The sequence below is a fragment of the Octodon degus genome, unplaced genomic scaffold, assembly GCF_000260255.1.
Source record: "Octodon degus isolate 3935 unplaced genomic scaffold, OctDeg1.0 scaffold00123, whole genome shotgun sequence".
NCBI classification, from domain to species: domain Eukaryota; kingdom Metazoa; phylum Chordata; class Mammalia; order Rodentia; family Octodontidae; genus Octodon; species Octodon degus.
The window spans coordinates 5,886,054-5,904,013 of record NW_004524699.1 but is presented as its reverse complement, the minus strand read 5'-3'; the positions used below and the strand labels follow the sequence as shown (position 1 = coordinate 5,904,013).

The window sequence follows — 17,960 nt, the reverse complement described above, 5'->3', positions numbered from 1 at the left end:
GGAAAGGTCTACAGGGTGCTCAGGGTCTCACTACTAGACCGGACTCGTAGTGATCCACCTGTTTACAGCCTCCCAAGAGCTGGGATTACAGGCACAAGCCACCATGCCCAGTATCAACTGCCATCTCAGCACACCCTGAGGTGGGGCCGGCACAACAGGCTCGGGAACGAACCCGGCCCCTGTGCCTGTTTGCAGGGGCTTTAACCTGCTGAGCTATTTGGCCAGCCCTCCTTTTTTATTTTCAGACAAAAGCTGGCTCCACTGCCCAGGGGACTCAAATTTCCAATCCTCCCACCTCAGCTTCCCAAGTGCTGGGATGACAGGCATGTGCCACCACACCTGGCTCCAATGACAGCATTTAAGAATATTTTACTGCGGGCAGGAAATCAGACAGCTACAGAAGGAGACAGCAAGAACGCGCACCCTGCACACCAGCAGGAGGGCGGCACGCGCTCACCCTGCTGCATCTGGAGATGTGAAGCCATAAAGGTCAACAAAGAAAGACACAGCTGGAATCCCAGCACCCAGGAGGCTGAGGCAGGAAGATCACCTCAAGTGGGAGACCAGCCTGAGATACACAGCAAGATCCTCAAAAGCAAAACAACAAAAAATAATAAAATAGGGCCGGCCAGATAGCTCAGTCAACTAAAAGTGCCTGCTTAGGCAGGTGCAGGGATCGGGGTTTGATCCCAATGTGCTGTGCCGTGCTGGCCCCACCTGCAGGGCACAATGAGACTGGCATGTGCCTGTAATCCCAGGGATTGGGAGGCTGAAAACAGGAGGATCACTATGAGTCTGATCCGTGTAGTGGGACCCTGTAGACCCTGTACTACATACATTATATATATATATATATATATATATATATATATATATGGTACAGTATGACTGAGAGAGGAATGACTGGGGGGAAAATAAAATGAAAACTCAGGCGAGAGCAGGCAAGCATCTGGAATTTTAAATCTATCCAGATTCCTCAGAGGAAAGCACAGGAACATACCGCCTGTGAAAGGGCAAGGTGGGTGGGGTGTCTAGAACCTGGCTGTGGCCAAAGCCAGGTCACCCTGCCTTGATGGGGTATGTGGTACAGGGGCTTCTGGGACACTGTCACGTACAACCCCTTATCTGAGACCTCAAATACTCCTGCTGGGACCAGCTTCCTGCTGCCTTCACTGAGGCTGACCTTCCTCCATGCACTTGGGAGGCTGACGCAGGAGGACGCCAGCAGTTTGAGACCAGTCTGGACTCCGCGACAAGATCCAGTCCTCACAGGAGCTCAGCGGATGCCCGGGAGTCTGCCCCGGGTAGCATCTGACTGCGCAAACAGGAACCTTACACCGGGCCTCTCCCCGCCCTCCCCACTAGCTGCTGCTTGCCTTCAGCTTCCCGGATGTAACACTTCACTGATTTTATCCCCTGGCCCTAAAGCTGAGAAACCTCACGGCTTCCAGCCCGAAGCAAGCAAGGCAGCTCTGCGGGCTCTGTCATCGGATGACATCAGAGTGGCCAGAGGTCATAGCTCTGGGCATAAACTCCACGCAAACAAAAATGTGCACCTCCCTGGGGACTGGCCGCCTGGGCGTGACACCCCCACCGCCACAAGACAGGCCAAGCCACCACACCATTCTGTGGCCTCTGCACAGCAGACAAGACACAGTGCCCTCCCAAGGGGCACAGTGGGATTAATGACAGCAGCTACCCCAGCCCACACTCTGGAAGGCTGAGACAGGGGAAGGCAAGTTCAGGACCAGCCAGGGCAAGGCAACTTACTGAGACCCTGTCTCAAAACCTTAAAAAATTTTAAAAAGCAGTAGGGATGTAGCTCAATGAAAAAAACAAAACAAAACAAAACAAAACCTCTGGGTTCAATCCCCAGTGTTGAAAAAGAAAAAGTCCAGGCGCACGGCACCCACCCATAATCCACACTGCGGGAGGGGGCAGGGGGTGCTGAGGCAGAGGGAGTCACCACAAATCGAGAGCAGCCTAAGCTACAGAGCAGGACCTCAACTCCGAAAATAAAAACAACAAAATGTTAGTGCTTTAATTGCCACATTATGTGATCCTTCACAGTGTTTATTTTTATTTTTAGAGTCAGAGCTGGCCTTGAATCTGTGATCTTCCTGCCTCGGCCTCCCAGGTATCTGGGATCACTGTAGGCCTGGGCCTGCCTGCCCCGCTCTGGGCTCCCTTTAAAATGACGGTAACCATCCTAGAGGAAAGGAGAGCTGCCCTCGTGGCTTTGTATTAAAAAACCACACATTCACATCTGCTTACAGCTCTTTGCAGTTCCGAAGACTGGCCATTCCTAAAATGCCGCTTTAATTTAATTAGAGAAGCTTCCCAGTGCCACGCTTGTGGGCCCTCCCAACAAAACATCTGACTCAGGCCTGGCTTTGTAATTCCTCTTAAAATAAAAGGGTGCTATAAATTACCAGATATTATTTAATGTAGATCAAGACCACTGATAATTTCCTCCACAAATTACTATCATTTTTGCTTTTAAAAAAGGAACAGAACACAAAAGGCACAACTATTTTTTTAAAAAGGCGTGCAATTAGCGGAGTATAAATAAGATAAACAATTTGGTACCAGGCTGGCTGAGCAATCCGAGGAGGCCCCAGGCCTGTGCAGCCCGAGAGCCACGCCGAGGCAATGGGGGCCTCGTGCCACGGGCTGCCCGCTGCAGCCTCTGCTTCCCCAAACTCTGCCCTGCAAGGAATGCGCTAGGCACTGCCCAGGCTATGTCACCTGCTATACCTGGCACAGGGTGGCACAAATACCCAGCCCTTGGGGAGCTTCAAATTGGAGAGAAACAAGCAAGCTGGTAAATACATGAAAAGGCTGGTGAGCCGGGCACAGGGGTACGCCTGTCGTGCCAGCACCTGGGAGGCTGAGGCAAGAGGATCTTGGAGTCTGAGGACAGCCTCAGCTGCACAGTTAGACCCTGTCTTAAAACAAACACTGGCTGCTGGGAGCTGTCGATGGGGAGAGCGTGTGCCGAGTATGCACAGGGCCCTGGGTTCCATCGTAGCAACCTCTCCCCAGGGGAGGAAAACGCTAGCAGCTGATAAGCACTAGGGGAAAAGGCAGGCACGGGAGGTGTGAGAATGGAGCGACAAAGGGGAGGCAGACAGAGGGACTTTGGGACGGAGGTGACATTCTGGACAGAGAGGTCAGAAGTAGCCCCTGAAGATAAATAGAAAGGACCACAAGGAGAGAAGCCCTGCGAAGGGCCTGGGGCCAAGGGAGGGACGGGGGAGGGCCTGGCTGTGGGCTTCCGGTCCAGGACTCACTCTGGACAGAGCTGGGGTCTCCTGAGCAGGCGCCAAAAGCCAAGCTCCTTGGGGGTGGGGGGACAGGGCAGGGAGAGATGCAGGGAGCAGCCACCAGGATGGCAGACAGGAAAAGGCCAGATGTCCTCGAAGGCCAGGGAAGGCCGGCAACCAGAGGCCAGTGCTGGGCTCGGGTTTATTCGATTCCCCTTATCATTTATCACTGCTAAATCTCTGAACCGCCCGGACTGAGCTGGAACTTGCAACCCTCTTGCCTCAGCCTCGCAGAATGCTGGGAACACTCCCGGGTGATATTTCACAGGGTCTGGGAGAGAACTAGAAGTCATTTTGTTATTATTAGAGACAGGGTTGGGCTGTGTAGTTCCGGCTGCCCTCACACTCACTATGTGGCCTGGGCTGCACTCAACTTTGCGGTGACTGTCCTGCCTCAGCCTCCCAAGTGCCGGGATGACCGCTGTGGACCACCCAGCCAGACGAGAACAGACTTTTTGTTCTCGGAGCAAGGCCTGTAACGGTCCGCCCGTGAACGCAACGGCACGGGCTCTTGAGAGCGAAACCAAAACCGAGTGCGTTACCGCTTTCCGCTCCTGCTTTAGCTCCTGCACATAGCGGGCCAGGTCCACCAGGATCTGCGCCGTCATGTTCTCCGAGATGACCTCGTGCTGCCCGGCGTAGTCACTGGTCTCGTGTAGGGTGGACAGGAAGGCTCGGCATGACGTGTACCTAGGGACAGAGTTCGGCTCCCTCACAACGAGGTCCCTGGCCCCCACGGGCCTGGCAGCTAACGGTAATTGCGGCCCGGCTTGTTCCCGCTGCCTCCCCGGGGCCGGCGAGTTCAGTACCCAGAGCCTGGTCCCCGCACAGTGGCTCAGAGCTCATTACACCGGGGCGCTTCTCACCCTAGCTAGCCCTGGCACTGTGTACAGCTATCACCCAAATACCTACGCGTGCTGCGTGCTGGCATCTCGGGCACTCGGCTCTGACCCCGAGCGAACCACTGTGTCCCCCCATCGCAGGCAACATACTTTCGGCCTGTCTGTGTTAAGTTGCGGAACTGCAGACCGGCGTACTCTTTGGCCAAGTGAGCAGTAGAGCGGAGACGCCTGATCCCACAGAAGCAGTGTCAGGAGCTGTGGCCCTACTTCCTGCACACGCTCAGGCTGAGCTGCACCTCAGCCTCATATTCTCATGGAAACAACTGGGAACAGGACCAGCAGCTCAGTCTTATCTTCTTTTTAATTTTGTTGCTGTTGTTGTTGTTGAATCAGGGTCTGGCTATGCAGCTCACACTCGTAGTAACCTCCTGCCCCAGTCTCCCGGGTGCTGGCGCAGGCGTGCTCCAGCAGGCCTGGCAGCCCGCTTCTACGGATCCGCATTCCTCCTATCCCCGCGGCGTGTGAGCCACCTGCAGGGATCCCACTGACCCACGTACCTGTATTCTTCCTCCTCCTTGGAGCTCTTCTTTGGTTGGTATTTCTTCGAAAGATTCCTAAAACAAGCATGCAGACACAGCACCTGATTTAGAAAGCTGATCGAGAGATCAGGAAGGACACTGGGCAGCGGTGCTTTGCTGACAAGCTTACGCGGGCGGCGGGGCGGGGACAGCTGGACTTCATCTCCCCCTCCTCCCATGTGCGCCTCAGGCTGCAGCTTGGGACCTTTGACCTCCTGGGCCCAGCAAATCAAACACAGAAACGGCGACCAGGGGGTCACTTCCCAGGTGGGGGCTGGGGCCTGCTCAAGGTTCTCGTCTGCGTCTGTCCATCTGCTCCCTTGTGGTCACTCTTAGCCGGCCATTCCTGCCCCAAATCCAAACCAGACTGCGCCCGCCCGGATGTTTAGGTGCCTAAGGCGCATTTCCTGAGCCAGGTGGCCACGTATGAGGCCAGATAACAGAAACTCCGCCTCACCAGGGCCCTGTATGGCCTCTCCAGGCCGAGGCGCCAAAGGCTTGTGTCTGTGTGGCTTCATTTTAGGGCTGAATTTCACTGTCGCAGGAAATAGTCTATTGCGTGTTCACTGAATTTCCTAGATTTTGTCTTCATTTTTAGTTACATGTGACTGCGACAATAAGGGAGATGCTCCTCTAACGTCACTAAAATCCCTTCCACCCTGACCTCACACACAGAAACTGTATTCCTGCCCCTTGTTTTTCTGTAGCAGTTCATACTGTCTACAGTCAGAGCACAACTGTTCTACTCTGGGGTTTTGCAAGGGGAACAATACAACGTAGGACACATACTTTATGACTGTTTATAATAGTCATCCAAAGAATCATACACAAAAAGAAAGTGCACGAAATCTGTCCACACACCAAAGACCAAAAAATCCAGCCGAGAGCCTGGATCCCACGGCAATGCCCCCGTGAGTCCAGCTGCAGGCCTAGGCCCGGGACAATGCCTCGCGCAGGCCTGTTTCACAGCTCTGCATGGGGCAGGCCTCAAGGGCAGTGGTGGAAGCTAGAGTCTGTGCCGGCGAGATGATGGGTCTGGCTGAGGGATCTGCACCGGAGCCAGAAGCAGTGCTCTAAGGACCGGAGCTCCTCGGAACAGTACTGCGGCCACCCTCAGCAGCGAGGTGCCGAGCTCCTCCTCTGGGAATAGCCAGCACGCCAAGGTTTTCCAGGAGAACCAGCAGCTCCCTATGGCTCCCAGCAGCCTCCGCTACTCCTAGCAGCAGCCCTCAGGCGGGACCCCCAGCCCCACCCCCAGCCCAGTGGGCGCAGAGCCAGCAGGCGCTCCACACTGACCACCAGTTGTCACCCAGCACAACAGCCCTGCTGGCACCTGGCAGTCACTACAGTTCTCCTAGCTATTCTCTCATGAAACAGTGTTCTGTGCATACACACAGGTGCTGGGGCTCAGCACAGCCCTCGCCCTCCTAAGTGCGGCATCCCTCAGCTCTACTTAAAGGCAGAGCAGGGCCAGCGCGTGCCCACCGATCGCTCACCTTTAAGCACATTCCCCAAAGGCCAGGATGGGTTCAACCCCTGGCACCAGGGGGGGAAAAAGAAAGCGAAGCCCACCTGTGGGTGAGCCCGCCGACCCGCCCATGACTCAAGCTGTGCGTGCTTCCTCTCCAAGGACTCGGCTCCCTTTTCTCTGATGGGCAGGAGGTCTAAGTACTGGGTTGGTGGGGGCAGCAGCCCCACCCTGCACGTTGGGACGCAAGGAAATGTGCGGCTGTCCTCCTCGGAGGGAACTCAGAAATGCTTTCAGCACCAGCTCTGCAGCGTTCCCAGGCTGGGCTGCTCTGTTTTTGACACAGAGTCTCCTGTATAGTCCAGGTTGGCCTCAAACTCACTGCGATCCTCCTGCCTCAGCCTCCTGAATGCTGGGATGACAGGATTTACCTAATCACTTGAAATGCTAAGGAATACAAAATTTGGGCATATAACTCAGCGGGCAGCGTGGGTTCCACCCCCAGCAGTGTGAAAAACCAAAACAAAACAGGGCAAAGAATACAAAAAGAGCAACGTTTCGTTCAAGATTATACCTTAGCTCCTAAAAGAAAACATGGGGCAAGAGCAGATATATTTTATGGAGAAAACACAAAGCCCTTTTTTGATTGGTTTCTCACAGTCACCCCTGAAAAGATACACACGGGAGTTGGGGTGGGGGCACATGCCTGCCACCGGAGTGCTCAGCGCTCAGGAGGATGAGGCAGGAGGGTTGCTGCGACCTTGAGCCCAAGCTGGGCTCCACAGTGAGTTTAAGGCCAGCCTAGCCTTGAAACCCTATCTCAAAAAGGAAAAAAAAAAAAAAAAAAAAACAGTCAATAGATTCTCTTGTGAATATATTTTAGAACAGATATGGGAGACTGGTGCATTGGAAAAGCCTAGAGAGATATTTTTAGTGGATGGTTTTCAGGATTAACCATCTCTCCTGTTAATTATAATTTACACACTGAAAATACCACTTCTAAATTCACACATCATATAAAAATTCTTTCGAGGGTCCTAGATGAAACCCACATGTTTCTTTTGGCTTCCAGGCCTTCCTCAGCAGCCGTGAAAATCAATGAATGCTGGGCGTCGTGTTGCACGACGGAAATCCCAGCCCTCAAGAGGCTGAGGCAGGAAGATGCCACAAACTGGAAGCCAGCATGGGCTCTGCGGTGGTTCAGGCCAGTGTTAAGGAGCGAGCTTTTCTCTTAAGAACAAAAAGAAAAGAATGGGAAAAACAATCAGAGATGTTACCTACGGGAGAGTGGGAGGGGAGTGGGAGGAGCCCAGCCCACCTGCCGGAAGGGCTGGCTGCATAGGCCTGGCGCAAAGTTCCCAGGCAGTGACATCCTACCCGGGGCAAGGGCCCGAGAGCAAGGACGGGTCCAGCCAGGCAATGCCCGCAGAGGCGGCCTACAGAGGTTTCTTAAAAGCACCATGAATAATTCAGCCCTTTGATGGTGCAGAGCCCGAGAGCTGGCGATGCCCACATGCACCACAGCCGAGACACCGAGGTCGGAGCCCCCCAGAGAAAAGACAGCTTCCATTTCCAAGCCCTCGGGTCAGGCCTCTCGTCCTACTTGTAGTAACTTCTTTTTTTCTTTTTTTTTCTTTTTTTGTATTGGGAATAGAACTCAGGAACTTATGCTAACAGGCTATTAATTCATTTTAAAGTCAAAACTAAAACATCTTTACCTTTAAAAATTTTTTTTTATTTTAGGAAGGGCCTACAGGGTGTTCAGGATCTCACTACTAGATCAGACTCATACTGATTCTCCCGTTTACAGCCTCCCAAGTGCTGGGAAGGCAGGTGAGCACCACCACACCCTGAACCAAGAAAATCATCAACAGGAGAAGACTGATAAGACAGCTCAGCAGTCTAAAGCGCCTGTTTAGGCAAGCTTAGGCAAGCACAGGGACCGTGGTTCAATCCCTGGCACCACACGGTGTGCCTGCCCTGCCCCCAGGGCGGGCTGAGCTGGCCACAAAAAAAAGAATTTGTTTTTGCTCCAAATGCCTTCAGGGCAGGTTTGGCTGGCTTGAGTTGTGGGGATCGAACCCCAGCAACCTGAGCCTGACTGCTTTTTTGAAGCAGCCACTTAAAGAACTGAGCTAAGGGGCACCCCCCCAAAAAAAAAGAAACAAACCCTCAGTCCAAAGGTTTCAGGAAAAGGTGACAGGGAAAGGGACAGAGGACTCCAGTGGCCGCAGGACTCAATTCAGACAGGAATGGGTGGAGTGGGGAGGAGGCCAGGCCCAGAACCGGTGCCCGGAAATGGGACAGCAGACACCATGGTACCCAAGCGGATTTGAAGTGGGGTCCCCACCCTCTGGCTCTCAGTGCAGTGCATACTGGGTGCACCCCAAACCTAGGGGCCCACAGGCACCCAACACCTCTTTACGGAAGGGACTCTACCTGAGACCGAAGCAGCAAGAGGGCCTTCAGCCGGGCTTCCCCCGCCACAGGCAGGCCAGCCTTGGGAAGGCTCGGAGACTAGGAGAGGAGGGGCCTCCAGGGACAGCCGGCCACCGAGGGACAGCGATGCTGCTGCCCTCCACAAGCCTGGCACGGGGGGCCCTGTACCCCGAGGACACAGTGTTCCAGCACTCCTCTATGCTCTGCAGATGGAGGGGACAGAGCTCGAGGAGCAGGCAGCCCCCCAATCCCACTGCTAGTGAGAGCAAGGCCACATGTTTACAGGGACACAGTTCGTAATGGCTTCTTGGGAACAGCCAAGGGCCCACTGCTGAAGAATGGGTGAAGATGTAGGCTTTTACATAGAAGAGTACTACTCTGCCGTGAAGAAGGATAAGTGGGAGACATTTCTAGGTAAACGGACGCACCGTGAGGCCACACTCTTCGGTGAAATAAAATGGACACACATTTAAACACTATTGTTTTTCTGGCGTGAGAAATTGGAAATATCGATAAGGACCAAAATGTGTAACAGATATTGTGAAATAGGAAGAAAATGTTCAAATGGGAAGAGGCACAAGCGGGGAGGAAAGAAGAGAGAAAGAAGAAAAGCGAATGGAAGGAAAGAATGGAAACAAAGCTGTTGTAAACGGGGGAGGCAGGGTTGCAGGGAGGGGAGGGAAACGGAAGGACGGAAGCAGCAGTCGGGTGCAGGTACAAGCTACCCCTCCTGGGCCTCCCTCTCATCTGCGGTCCCAGCACTCTAGCGAGGCTGAGGCAGGAGGGCTGAAAGTTCAAGCCCAGGCCCGGCAGCTTAACAAGACTCTGTTTCACAATTAAAAAACTTAAAAAGAAGAAAAGTAAAAAAGAAAAGGAACCGAGGATGCAGCGGTGCAAACTCCCGCCCCCAAAGCTAAGCCTGGTCCATTAGGGTCACCGCAGCCCCCAAGCGGGGGTGGGCCGGGGGCATCTGAACACTGCTGGGCGATTCTCGCCGCCAATGCTACGTACTCGGGGAGGTGCGCGTGGCACACAGGCCCAGGGGAAGGGCTGGGCAGGGCCCCCAATCCGTGTCTGGGGTATAGGTGGCCAGCGCACTCGGGAGGAGGCAGGGGGCAGCCAGGGCAGGTGGGATCACAGGAGGGTTTGGGGGCCCCAAAATGAATACCCCAGAATGAAACCAAAACAGCCAGGCTGGGGTGCACGCCTGTGATCCCAGCAAATGGGAGGCTGAGGCAGGAAAGTTGCCATGCATTCCAGACCAGACTGGACCACACAGTGAGTTCTAGGGCAGCCTGAATTACACAGTGAGACCTTGTCTCAAAAACACACACACCAAGGGACGGGGACATAGCTCAGTAGAATAAGCACTTTCCTGGCAAGCACTGGGTCCTGAGTTCAATCCCCGGTAGCACCAAAAAAACACAACAAAAACAAAACCAAACAAACAAACAAAAAAACCACACATACCAAAATAAAGGGGCGGGGAGGACACACACCTAGGCCGGGGTGTGGAGGAGGCTACCGCACTCGCCCAGCACCCCACTAGGACCACAGCGCCTGTGTGCTCACACAGAGCACGTGCAGAGCCACCCCCACGGCCCACGCCCCAAGAGCAAGGGGACCCCACTGAGGCACCAGGGAAGAGACGTTCTGGTTGCTTGCGAAGAAAAAATAAATAACCTCTGTGGGAGCTGGAGAAAAGGAGTGGGCATTCCTTGGGCGAGGCCGCTGGGTAAGGCGTTTCCGCGTGAAAGGCAACACATTATGGCTAATGGCGTGTGTTCGAATAATGGACACTAAGAGGACCATTGTCCACTCCTGCTCTCAGGCGAGAAGCCCGAGGGCTGTGGAGGCGGAGACACGCAGGGCTCCGAACTGCTGCGGGCCGGGCACGCTGAGTAAGGTGTCCCACTGAACTGAACTCACTAGGGGCCGGGCTGGCATGGAACTTGCAGGACCCCTCCTGCCTCAGCCTCCCTAGAAGGTGCTAGATGCTTACTTAAATAACAACAGTGACAACACCTCCATCATCACAATGCATTTCTTATGCCTGCTCTGGATGAAAACTCAATACTTTTTTAAAAAACTCGATGTCTTTTTTTTTTTTTTTTTGATGTCTTTTTTAAAGACGGAATCTCATTATGTAGTTCGGGGTGGCCTTGAATTGGCTTATGTAGCCCAAGCTGGCCTCAAACTCATGGCAAGCCTCTTGCCTCAGCCTCCCTAGTGCTGGGATGACAGGTGTGCGCCTGGCACACGTGGCAAAAACTCCTCCATGCTTCTCATGCCCATCAGCCTGGTACAGTGGTGTATGCCTGTCGACCCAGCAATCAGGAAGGAGGCTGAGGCAGGAGGATTGCCATGAATTCAAGGGCATCCTGGATTATACAGCAAGACCCTGTCTCAAAAATCAACCAAAAGAGGCCTGGGGAGATAGCTCATGATAACTTTTTTGGAGTGGCAGTAAAGAGGAAAGATAAAAGAAGCCTTCACTAACTCCAGAGACGCGGAGAGGATCGAAGGCAGGTGGGGCAGGTGGCCTGAGACAAAGAAAGCTGGGGCTTTTATGAACTTTTGTTAGGGGTGGGGTTTGAGAGAGATTTTAGAAATACCTGAGGAGCTGCCTGGGCCCTTCACTGAGGTGGCGGGAAAGGTGACAGGAAATTGTACCCTGGGCTGAGTTGGGGAAGGGAGGAGGTGGTCTCTGGGAAGATAAGCTGTTGTTTTAAGGGCTTCAGCCATATTAGATGACCACCATAATGATTCAGAAATGTATACTAGGGCCAGAACCTGTCAGCTCGGGGGTCTCAGCACCTGCCTGGCAAGCGCAAAGTTCTAAATTCAATCCCTAGTGCTGCATGCCATGCTGGCCCCAAAGCAGGGCATCACCGGTGGTGCACACCTGTAATCCCAGTGCTGGGGAGGCTGAGACAGGAGGATCACTACAAGGCTGAGCTGCATAGAGAGGCCTGGTATCAAAAACAAAAACAAGGGCTGGGGATGTAGCTCAGTGGCACCTGCCTAGCAGGCACAAGGCCCAGGGCTTGCTTCCTACTACCAAAAAAAAAAAAAAAAAAAAAAAGCCCCTTTGAAAAATAAAATGGACCTTGGGCCTGAGCTGTGGCACGGAGCACGGTTGAAGCCTTGGGCTCCACCCCAGCAGGGCAGCAAAAGCAACACAAAACCGAGCCCAAGAAACACTGTCCTGCTCTTTATTTGGAGTGCATTTTCTGTGCTACAACAGTTGCTCTATGGCAAGCCCACCCTTCGGGTCAGGAGCGAGGCCATGGAGCCCCCCGGACAGGGAGAAGGGCAGGACAGCGGGCAGCAGGGCCAGGACAGCAGGCAGGACAGCGGGCAGGGCGCGCGGCCCCGCCAGCCCTTCGGTCAGGGTACCTGAGCTGCTTGGCGTAGCTGAGCTCAATCTCCGCCCGCTCTTTCACGAACTTGACGTACTTCTCCACGACGTCGATGCCGCACTGCGTGTGCTTCTCCAGGGCGTCCAACTGGTCCTGTCGAGAGAGCACAACAGTCCAGCTCCCTCACTGCTGGCCACCTCCCGGAGCCCTCCCGGCATGGCGGCCGGCTCAAAATGTCCCAGGTCCCCAGCTCTGAGGCTGCGCCATGTCAACAGGGCCAGACTGGGCTTGAGAGCGGCCGGCCCGGGGGAGCTGAGCCCCCCACTGCCGCTCACTTGGATCTCCCATTGCGGTGGGACAAGACTGGGAAGGAACCACACCGGCAAGCAAGGAAAGGGTCTTCCCGATGCCAAGAGCTGGGATGACCCTGGCGTTGCAGGAGAGCGCGTCGCAGCGGCTGCCTTGGCCATGGAGGGCTGAGGGAGGGGTACAGGGAACGAAAGGACCCTCGGCTTCAGTCAAACACACACCAAGTCCTGCTGTGTGCTCAGACCTGTGCTCCACACTAGGGGACCATGGTTGGTAGCCCCAGATATTCTGGGGGCCAGGGGTGTCCAGGACTCCGGCAGGGTGGCTCCCGTGGCGCTCACAAGGAGGGTTGGGCATAAGGTATGGTGTGGCAGGCACGAGATCAGAGACAGCTCAGGGCCGTGTCACCATGCAAGGCCTTGAATGACGAGCTCAGAGCATCCAGTGGCCCAGGACCCGCAGGAGACTGTTTCCAGTCTTCAGGGGATGCAAGTCAGCAGGCTGTCCTCATGATCCAGGGGACAGAGAAGGGAGCAAGGGGACCCCAGGGGACTCGTGGGCTCTGCTCCCTGCGGCTGTGCAGGCTTCACTTGGAGCTGAGACAGCAGTGGTCACAGGCCTGCCCTGAGCCCAAGGAGGGGCCGGGCTCGGAAGATCTGAGGCCACGGCCGAGGCTGGGGCTCACGAGCAGCTGTGTGCAGTAAGGAGCCAGCCAGGAGGTGGGGACGAGGATGGGCCTGGAGGCCCCAGAGCTGTGAGAGGAGGCAGCGTGGAGGAGCAGGGTGCAGTCTCGGGGCTGCAGGACGGAGAACCGGGGTGTGGCCCTTGTAACACTTGCTGGTCACCCCCTTGCTCAGGAGGCTGAGCCGGGAGGGTCCCGCAGCAGGCTGACCTGTTCTACACGTGCGACACAACTTTTCACTGGGGCCTCCAGCCGCACCGCAGCTTGCTTTCCCTTCCTGCATCACCTCTGCATCCCTTATCCTGGGCAGAGGGTTTCCATGCAAAGTCATGCCCTGTGAGGGGCGTGGAGGGTGCACCCCCGTCATCCCAGCACTGGAGAGGCTGAGGCAGGAAGATGGCTGTGAGCTTGAGCCCAGCCTGGGTTACAAAGCAAGACCCTGTCTCAAAAAAGTCACTGTCAAAAAAAAAAAAAAAAAGTGACTGTAAAACACCCAGTAGCTTTAAAAACAGGTATTTAAAGTTCTCAGTGATTCTTGGCTCTCCACGCCAGCGTGTGCCACAGAGCGCTGGGCTCCCTCTCGGGAAGCTTATTTATTTCTGTTATCTCTGCCGACAAGGGCTGTTGAGCAAATACACAGTGCAACAGGGCGACAGGTCTCTGCAGAGCCCCAGAGAACCGATGGCGCTACGCATCAGCCCTAGCAACTTAGCGAGCGGGACTCTGTCTAAAAAAGAAAAAAATGAAGAACAAAAAGAAAATGCTAAGAACCCCTGATCCCACTAGAATCCTCTTTGGGTGAGGCCACACAGACCCCCGCCTTTTCTTTTTCTTTTTTGAGACAGGGTCTTGCTGTCCTCCAGGCTGGCCTTGAACGCACAGCAATCCTCCTGCCACAGCCTCCTAAGTGCTGGGATGCCAGCCGTGTGCCAGGATGCCTGCCCCTGTCCCTAGACTTCTTGTCCTCTTCACCATCTGACTATGTATTTTCCACAACTACATTATCTTCCAATTCTTTTTCCCTTTTTAATCTCACACGCACATAATAAAAGCAACAGCTTCTTTTTTTTTGGGGGGGGGGGCTGGCTCAGCCCACGTTGGGGACGGGGCTGGTACCACATGTGGTGCCAGGGATAGAACCGCGGTCCCTACACACTTGCCTTAGCAGACGCTTTAGACTGCTGAGCTATCTCGTTGGCCTCTTTTTTTTGAAAAGCAACAGCTTCTGATGACCAAATCCTTGCTGATGTAGGAGGACTGCAAATTCAACAGCAGGCCAGGGCTGCACAGTAAGACAACCTCTCAGGCTGGCCAGATAGCTCAGCAGATTAAAAGCGCCTGCTTAGGCAGACACAGGGACTGGGGTTTGGTCTCCAGCGAGCTGTGCCGGGCCCACCCCCGAGGCACACTGAGACAGTGATTAAGATGGGTATGGGGGCACGCGCCTGTAATCGCAGCGCTTGGGAGGCTGAAAACAGGAGGGTCACTAGGAGTCTGATCTGTGTAGTGAGACCCTGTAGACCCTGAGCTAAACACATACATTAAAAAAAACACCTCTCAACAACAACAACAACAAAAAAAAAGCACAGCAGTTGCCGGCCTCCTGCAGGCACTGTGATGCACACCTGTGGTCACAAGTGTTCAGGAGGCTGAAGCGAGAGCATTCTTTGAGCCTAGAGAGTTCTAGACCAGCCTGGGCAACAAGGCAAAACCTTGTTCCAAAAACTCCCACAAAAATCCTATCCTGGTCCCTGCACACATGCTGTTTTTCAATAAGCTATCTGTACCAGTTCAATAAACTATCAAGACTGTCCTGCCCTGGGGACCCAAAACCCAGCACTCGGGAGGCTGAGGCAGGAGGATTGCTGCGACTCTGAGGCCAGCCTGGACCCACCGTGAGAGATCCTGTCTCAAAAACATATAAATAAATATCTATTAATTCCTTTAAATAGATAATAAGTATGCCCCATGCTAATAAAAATGTTTATTTATATTTATTTTTTGCAGTACCGGAGATCGAACTTAGGACCTTGTGCTTATTCCACTCTCCCCAGCTCTATCTATTTATCTACTCTTGTGCATAGTTGGCTCAGCCCACCCAACAATCCCTCTGCAGCCCAGGCTGGCCTTGAACTCACCTTATAGCCCAGGCTGGCCTCATTCTTGCAGCTACCCTCTTGCCTCAGCCTCCTGAGTGCTGGGACAACAGGCATGCATCACTATTTTTAAATGCTCAGCTATTTTTAAAACTGATTTTTGCAAAAAGAGAAAAACCACTGGGAGGAGGGTGTCTGTTTTACGTTTTTGCAAATCTGTCTCCCGTCTGGCTTAACTGAACGCAGCTGGCTTCCCGCCGAGCGAGGCTCCTGCTCTCAGCCTGCTGCTGCTCCGGACTTTGCTTGCAGTAAATGAGAAGCTGCAGTTCCCACAGACGGGTGGTACGAAGCAGCAGTTTCAAAACTCTTTTTAGCTCACTGCAGTTGTTATCTGATACCACACTAGGAGCTGGCAAATCGTCTCTCAAAGGCCAGCGGCAACGTGGCCTCTGGAACTATCAGATTCAATCAATAAAATAATCAATCTTGTACTCTGGAGTTGCTGTGAGACAGGTCTCGTTCTGGAGCCCAGGCTGGCCTCGAAATCACAGCGACCCTCCTGCCTCAGCCCGCCAGTGCTGGGAGGACAGGCACGCCTGGCTAGAGGCTCTCTACCTGCGCCAAATCAGGCAACATTCTTCACTGGGCATTTACAGCACATGACCTTGCTGCAATGTGCCGGCACTCTCACGAGCACTACAGGTTGTGAAAACAGCAAAGGCGTGCATCTGCTGAGGCCCGGCCCACCCTCTCTCTCCTGAGTTTTTAAATATTTGGAAGCTGTCGTGCTCACCGGAAAATACAACCTTCTCTAAATTCTCATTTCACTTAAAAGCTACAAGGCTATCACTGAGAACAAATATTGTCAGCTGTTTCCTGGAAACGACACCGTCTCCCTCTGTCTCTCCTTCTAAGAAAATAGCTGCAAGTGCTTCAGTCCTGAATCATTCTCTCAGGCGAAGGCGGTGCTCAGGAAAAGCGACCTGTTCCCTCCCCACTCCGCTGCGTAAGCGCTGTGGTGTGTGGGGAAACGCTTCAGGAGTCCGTCCCCTCGCAGCCCTCATGCTATTAAGATTGTACTGCTGGGTGTGGTGTTCATAGTCTGTGAGCCCCACACTCTGGGAGGCCGAGGCAGGAGGATCCCAATTTTGAGGCCAGCCTGGATAACTTAGGGACTTACTAGCAAGACCTCATCTGGGGTGGGGGGAGCTCAGGATGCACCTCGGGGCAAAGTACCTGGTCCAATCCCCAGTTGGCAAAAAAAAAAAAAAAAAAAAAAAAAAAAAAAAAAAGAAAGAAAGTGTTATCTAAGATTTGAGGTATGATAACAATTGGCACTGTCCCATCAAAGACTTTTTTCTGGTTGCTTTTGTTTTTGGTTTTTTTGCAGAACCAGGGACTGAACTCATACCCTTGTGCTTGCCAAGGAAGCACTTATTCTACTGAGCCATCTCCCCGGCTCCTTTTTTTTTAAAACAGGATATTGCTATACAATTCAGGCTGCCCTTGAGCCCCTGGCAGCCTTCCCGCCTCAGCCTCCTGAGGCTGGGACTGCAGTCATGCGCCACCATGCCTGGCTACTCTAAACTGCATTTGGAAAAATGAAGCAAGCCAGGTGATGGAAACCACTGCGTAACTTGTGAGCGCACGCTATACACACCCAGCTGCCGCGGCTTGTTCTAAAGCCCTGAGCGCTCCGACAGCGCTTCCCAGCAGCTGGCCCCGCTGCAGCCCCTCCCAGCTCATACTCGACCTTCGCCTTTACTTATTTATCTTCCGTATCTGGTGCAGGGTCTCACGCACAGCTCGGACTCCTAGCGACCCCCCACTTTTCAGCCTCCCCAGCGCAGGGATTTCCTGTGGGGCCCGGCTTGGATCCCGGCCCCTGCGCTTGCCTGAGCAGGCGCTTGGTCCCCTGCCGAGCTAGCTCTATCTCACTGGCCCAACTCTCACCTTTAGAGACAGCCAGATCCAGCCTGGCCCTGAACTCGCTACGCAGACCAGGCTGGCTCGGGCCTGCCCGCAGTCTCCTGCCCCAGCCGCCCTAGTGCTGGGCTCACAGGCGGGAGCCACAAGCCTGACCTTTACCTCACCTTCTCACTGTCACCTCAACCCCAACCAACCAAGCTTTGTGCTAGGGCCATTTGTTCCAGGACAACTTATAACACGGGGTCTTCTACCACGGAAGACTGTGTTCAGGGTCTCTGGGAGAAGCCAATCTGGGGAGCGACACAGACTCAAGGGAGGGACCCTGACACCAGCAAATCGCTGGCCTGCTCATGTCTCAGGGGCTTTGGTCCTGCTGTGGACGCCCTGGCTGCGGGTCACCCCTTGCCTAGGATGTGGGCACCCTGGGAAGCTGAGTCCCTTAGGAGGCCACTGGTGCAGCAGCCTGCCACACCTGAGGGAAAAATCCAGAAGGGGAAGATTTATCCAAAGATGGATAGCAAGAAGATCTCTGCCTGAAATGTGTTTTTAAATCAATTTAGTGCAGAATATTAAAATAGCTGGATCTAGGAAGAGTGGCGCACCCCTCTGATCCCAGCACTTGGGAGGCTGAGGCAGGCGGATCACTGTGAGTTGAGGCCAACTTGGGATACACAGTGAGTTTACAACCAGCCTGAATTGCAAGAGAGACCCTGTCTCAAAGAAACAAAAAGGAAAAGAAAAAAATCAGCTGCATATCCACAAACACACACAAAAATGTTTTATAAAATCTTACAGATGGGCTGGTGAGATGGCTCAGTGGTCTAAAGCACCTACTTGGAACAAGCTTGGCAAAGCACAGGGACCACGGTTCAATCCCCCAACACCACATGCCAGCCAGCCCCGCCCCCTGGTGGGCTGAGCTGGCCACA

General features: G+C 53.9%; 1 protein-coding gene across 1 annotated transcript in view; it reads right to left on the bottom strand.

The window, feature by feature from the left end:
- The window catches only part of Fnbp1 (formin binding protein 1), a 75,045-nt gene that overhangs the window by 34,542 nt on the left and 22,543 nt on the right, over positions 1-17,960 (bottom strand). The window contains exons 2-4 of the mRNA XM_004640568.2: positions 12,053-12,168; positions 4,726-4,782; positions 3,869-4,016 (exon numbers count right to left, since the gene is read on the bottom strand). Coding sequence (XP_004640625.1) covers positions 3,869-4,016; positions 4,726-4,782; positions 12,053-12,168 — 321 coding nt within the window. The remainder of the gene's footprint in view (positions 1-3,868; positions 4,017-4,725; positions 4,783-12,052; positions 12,169-17,960) is intronic.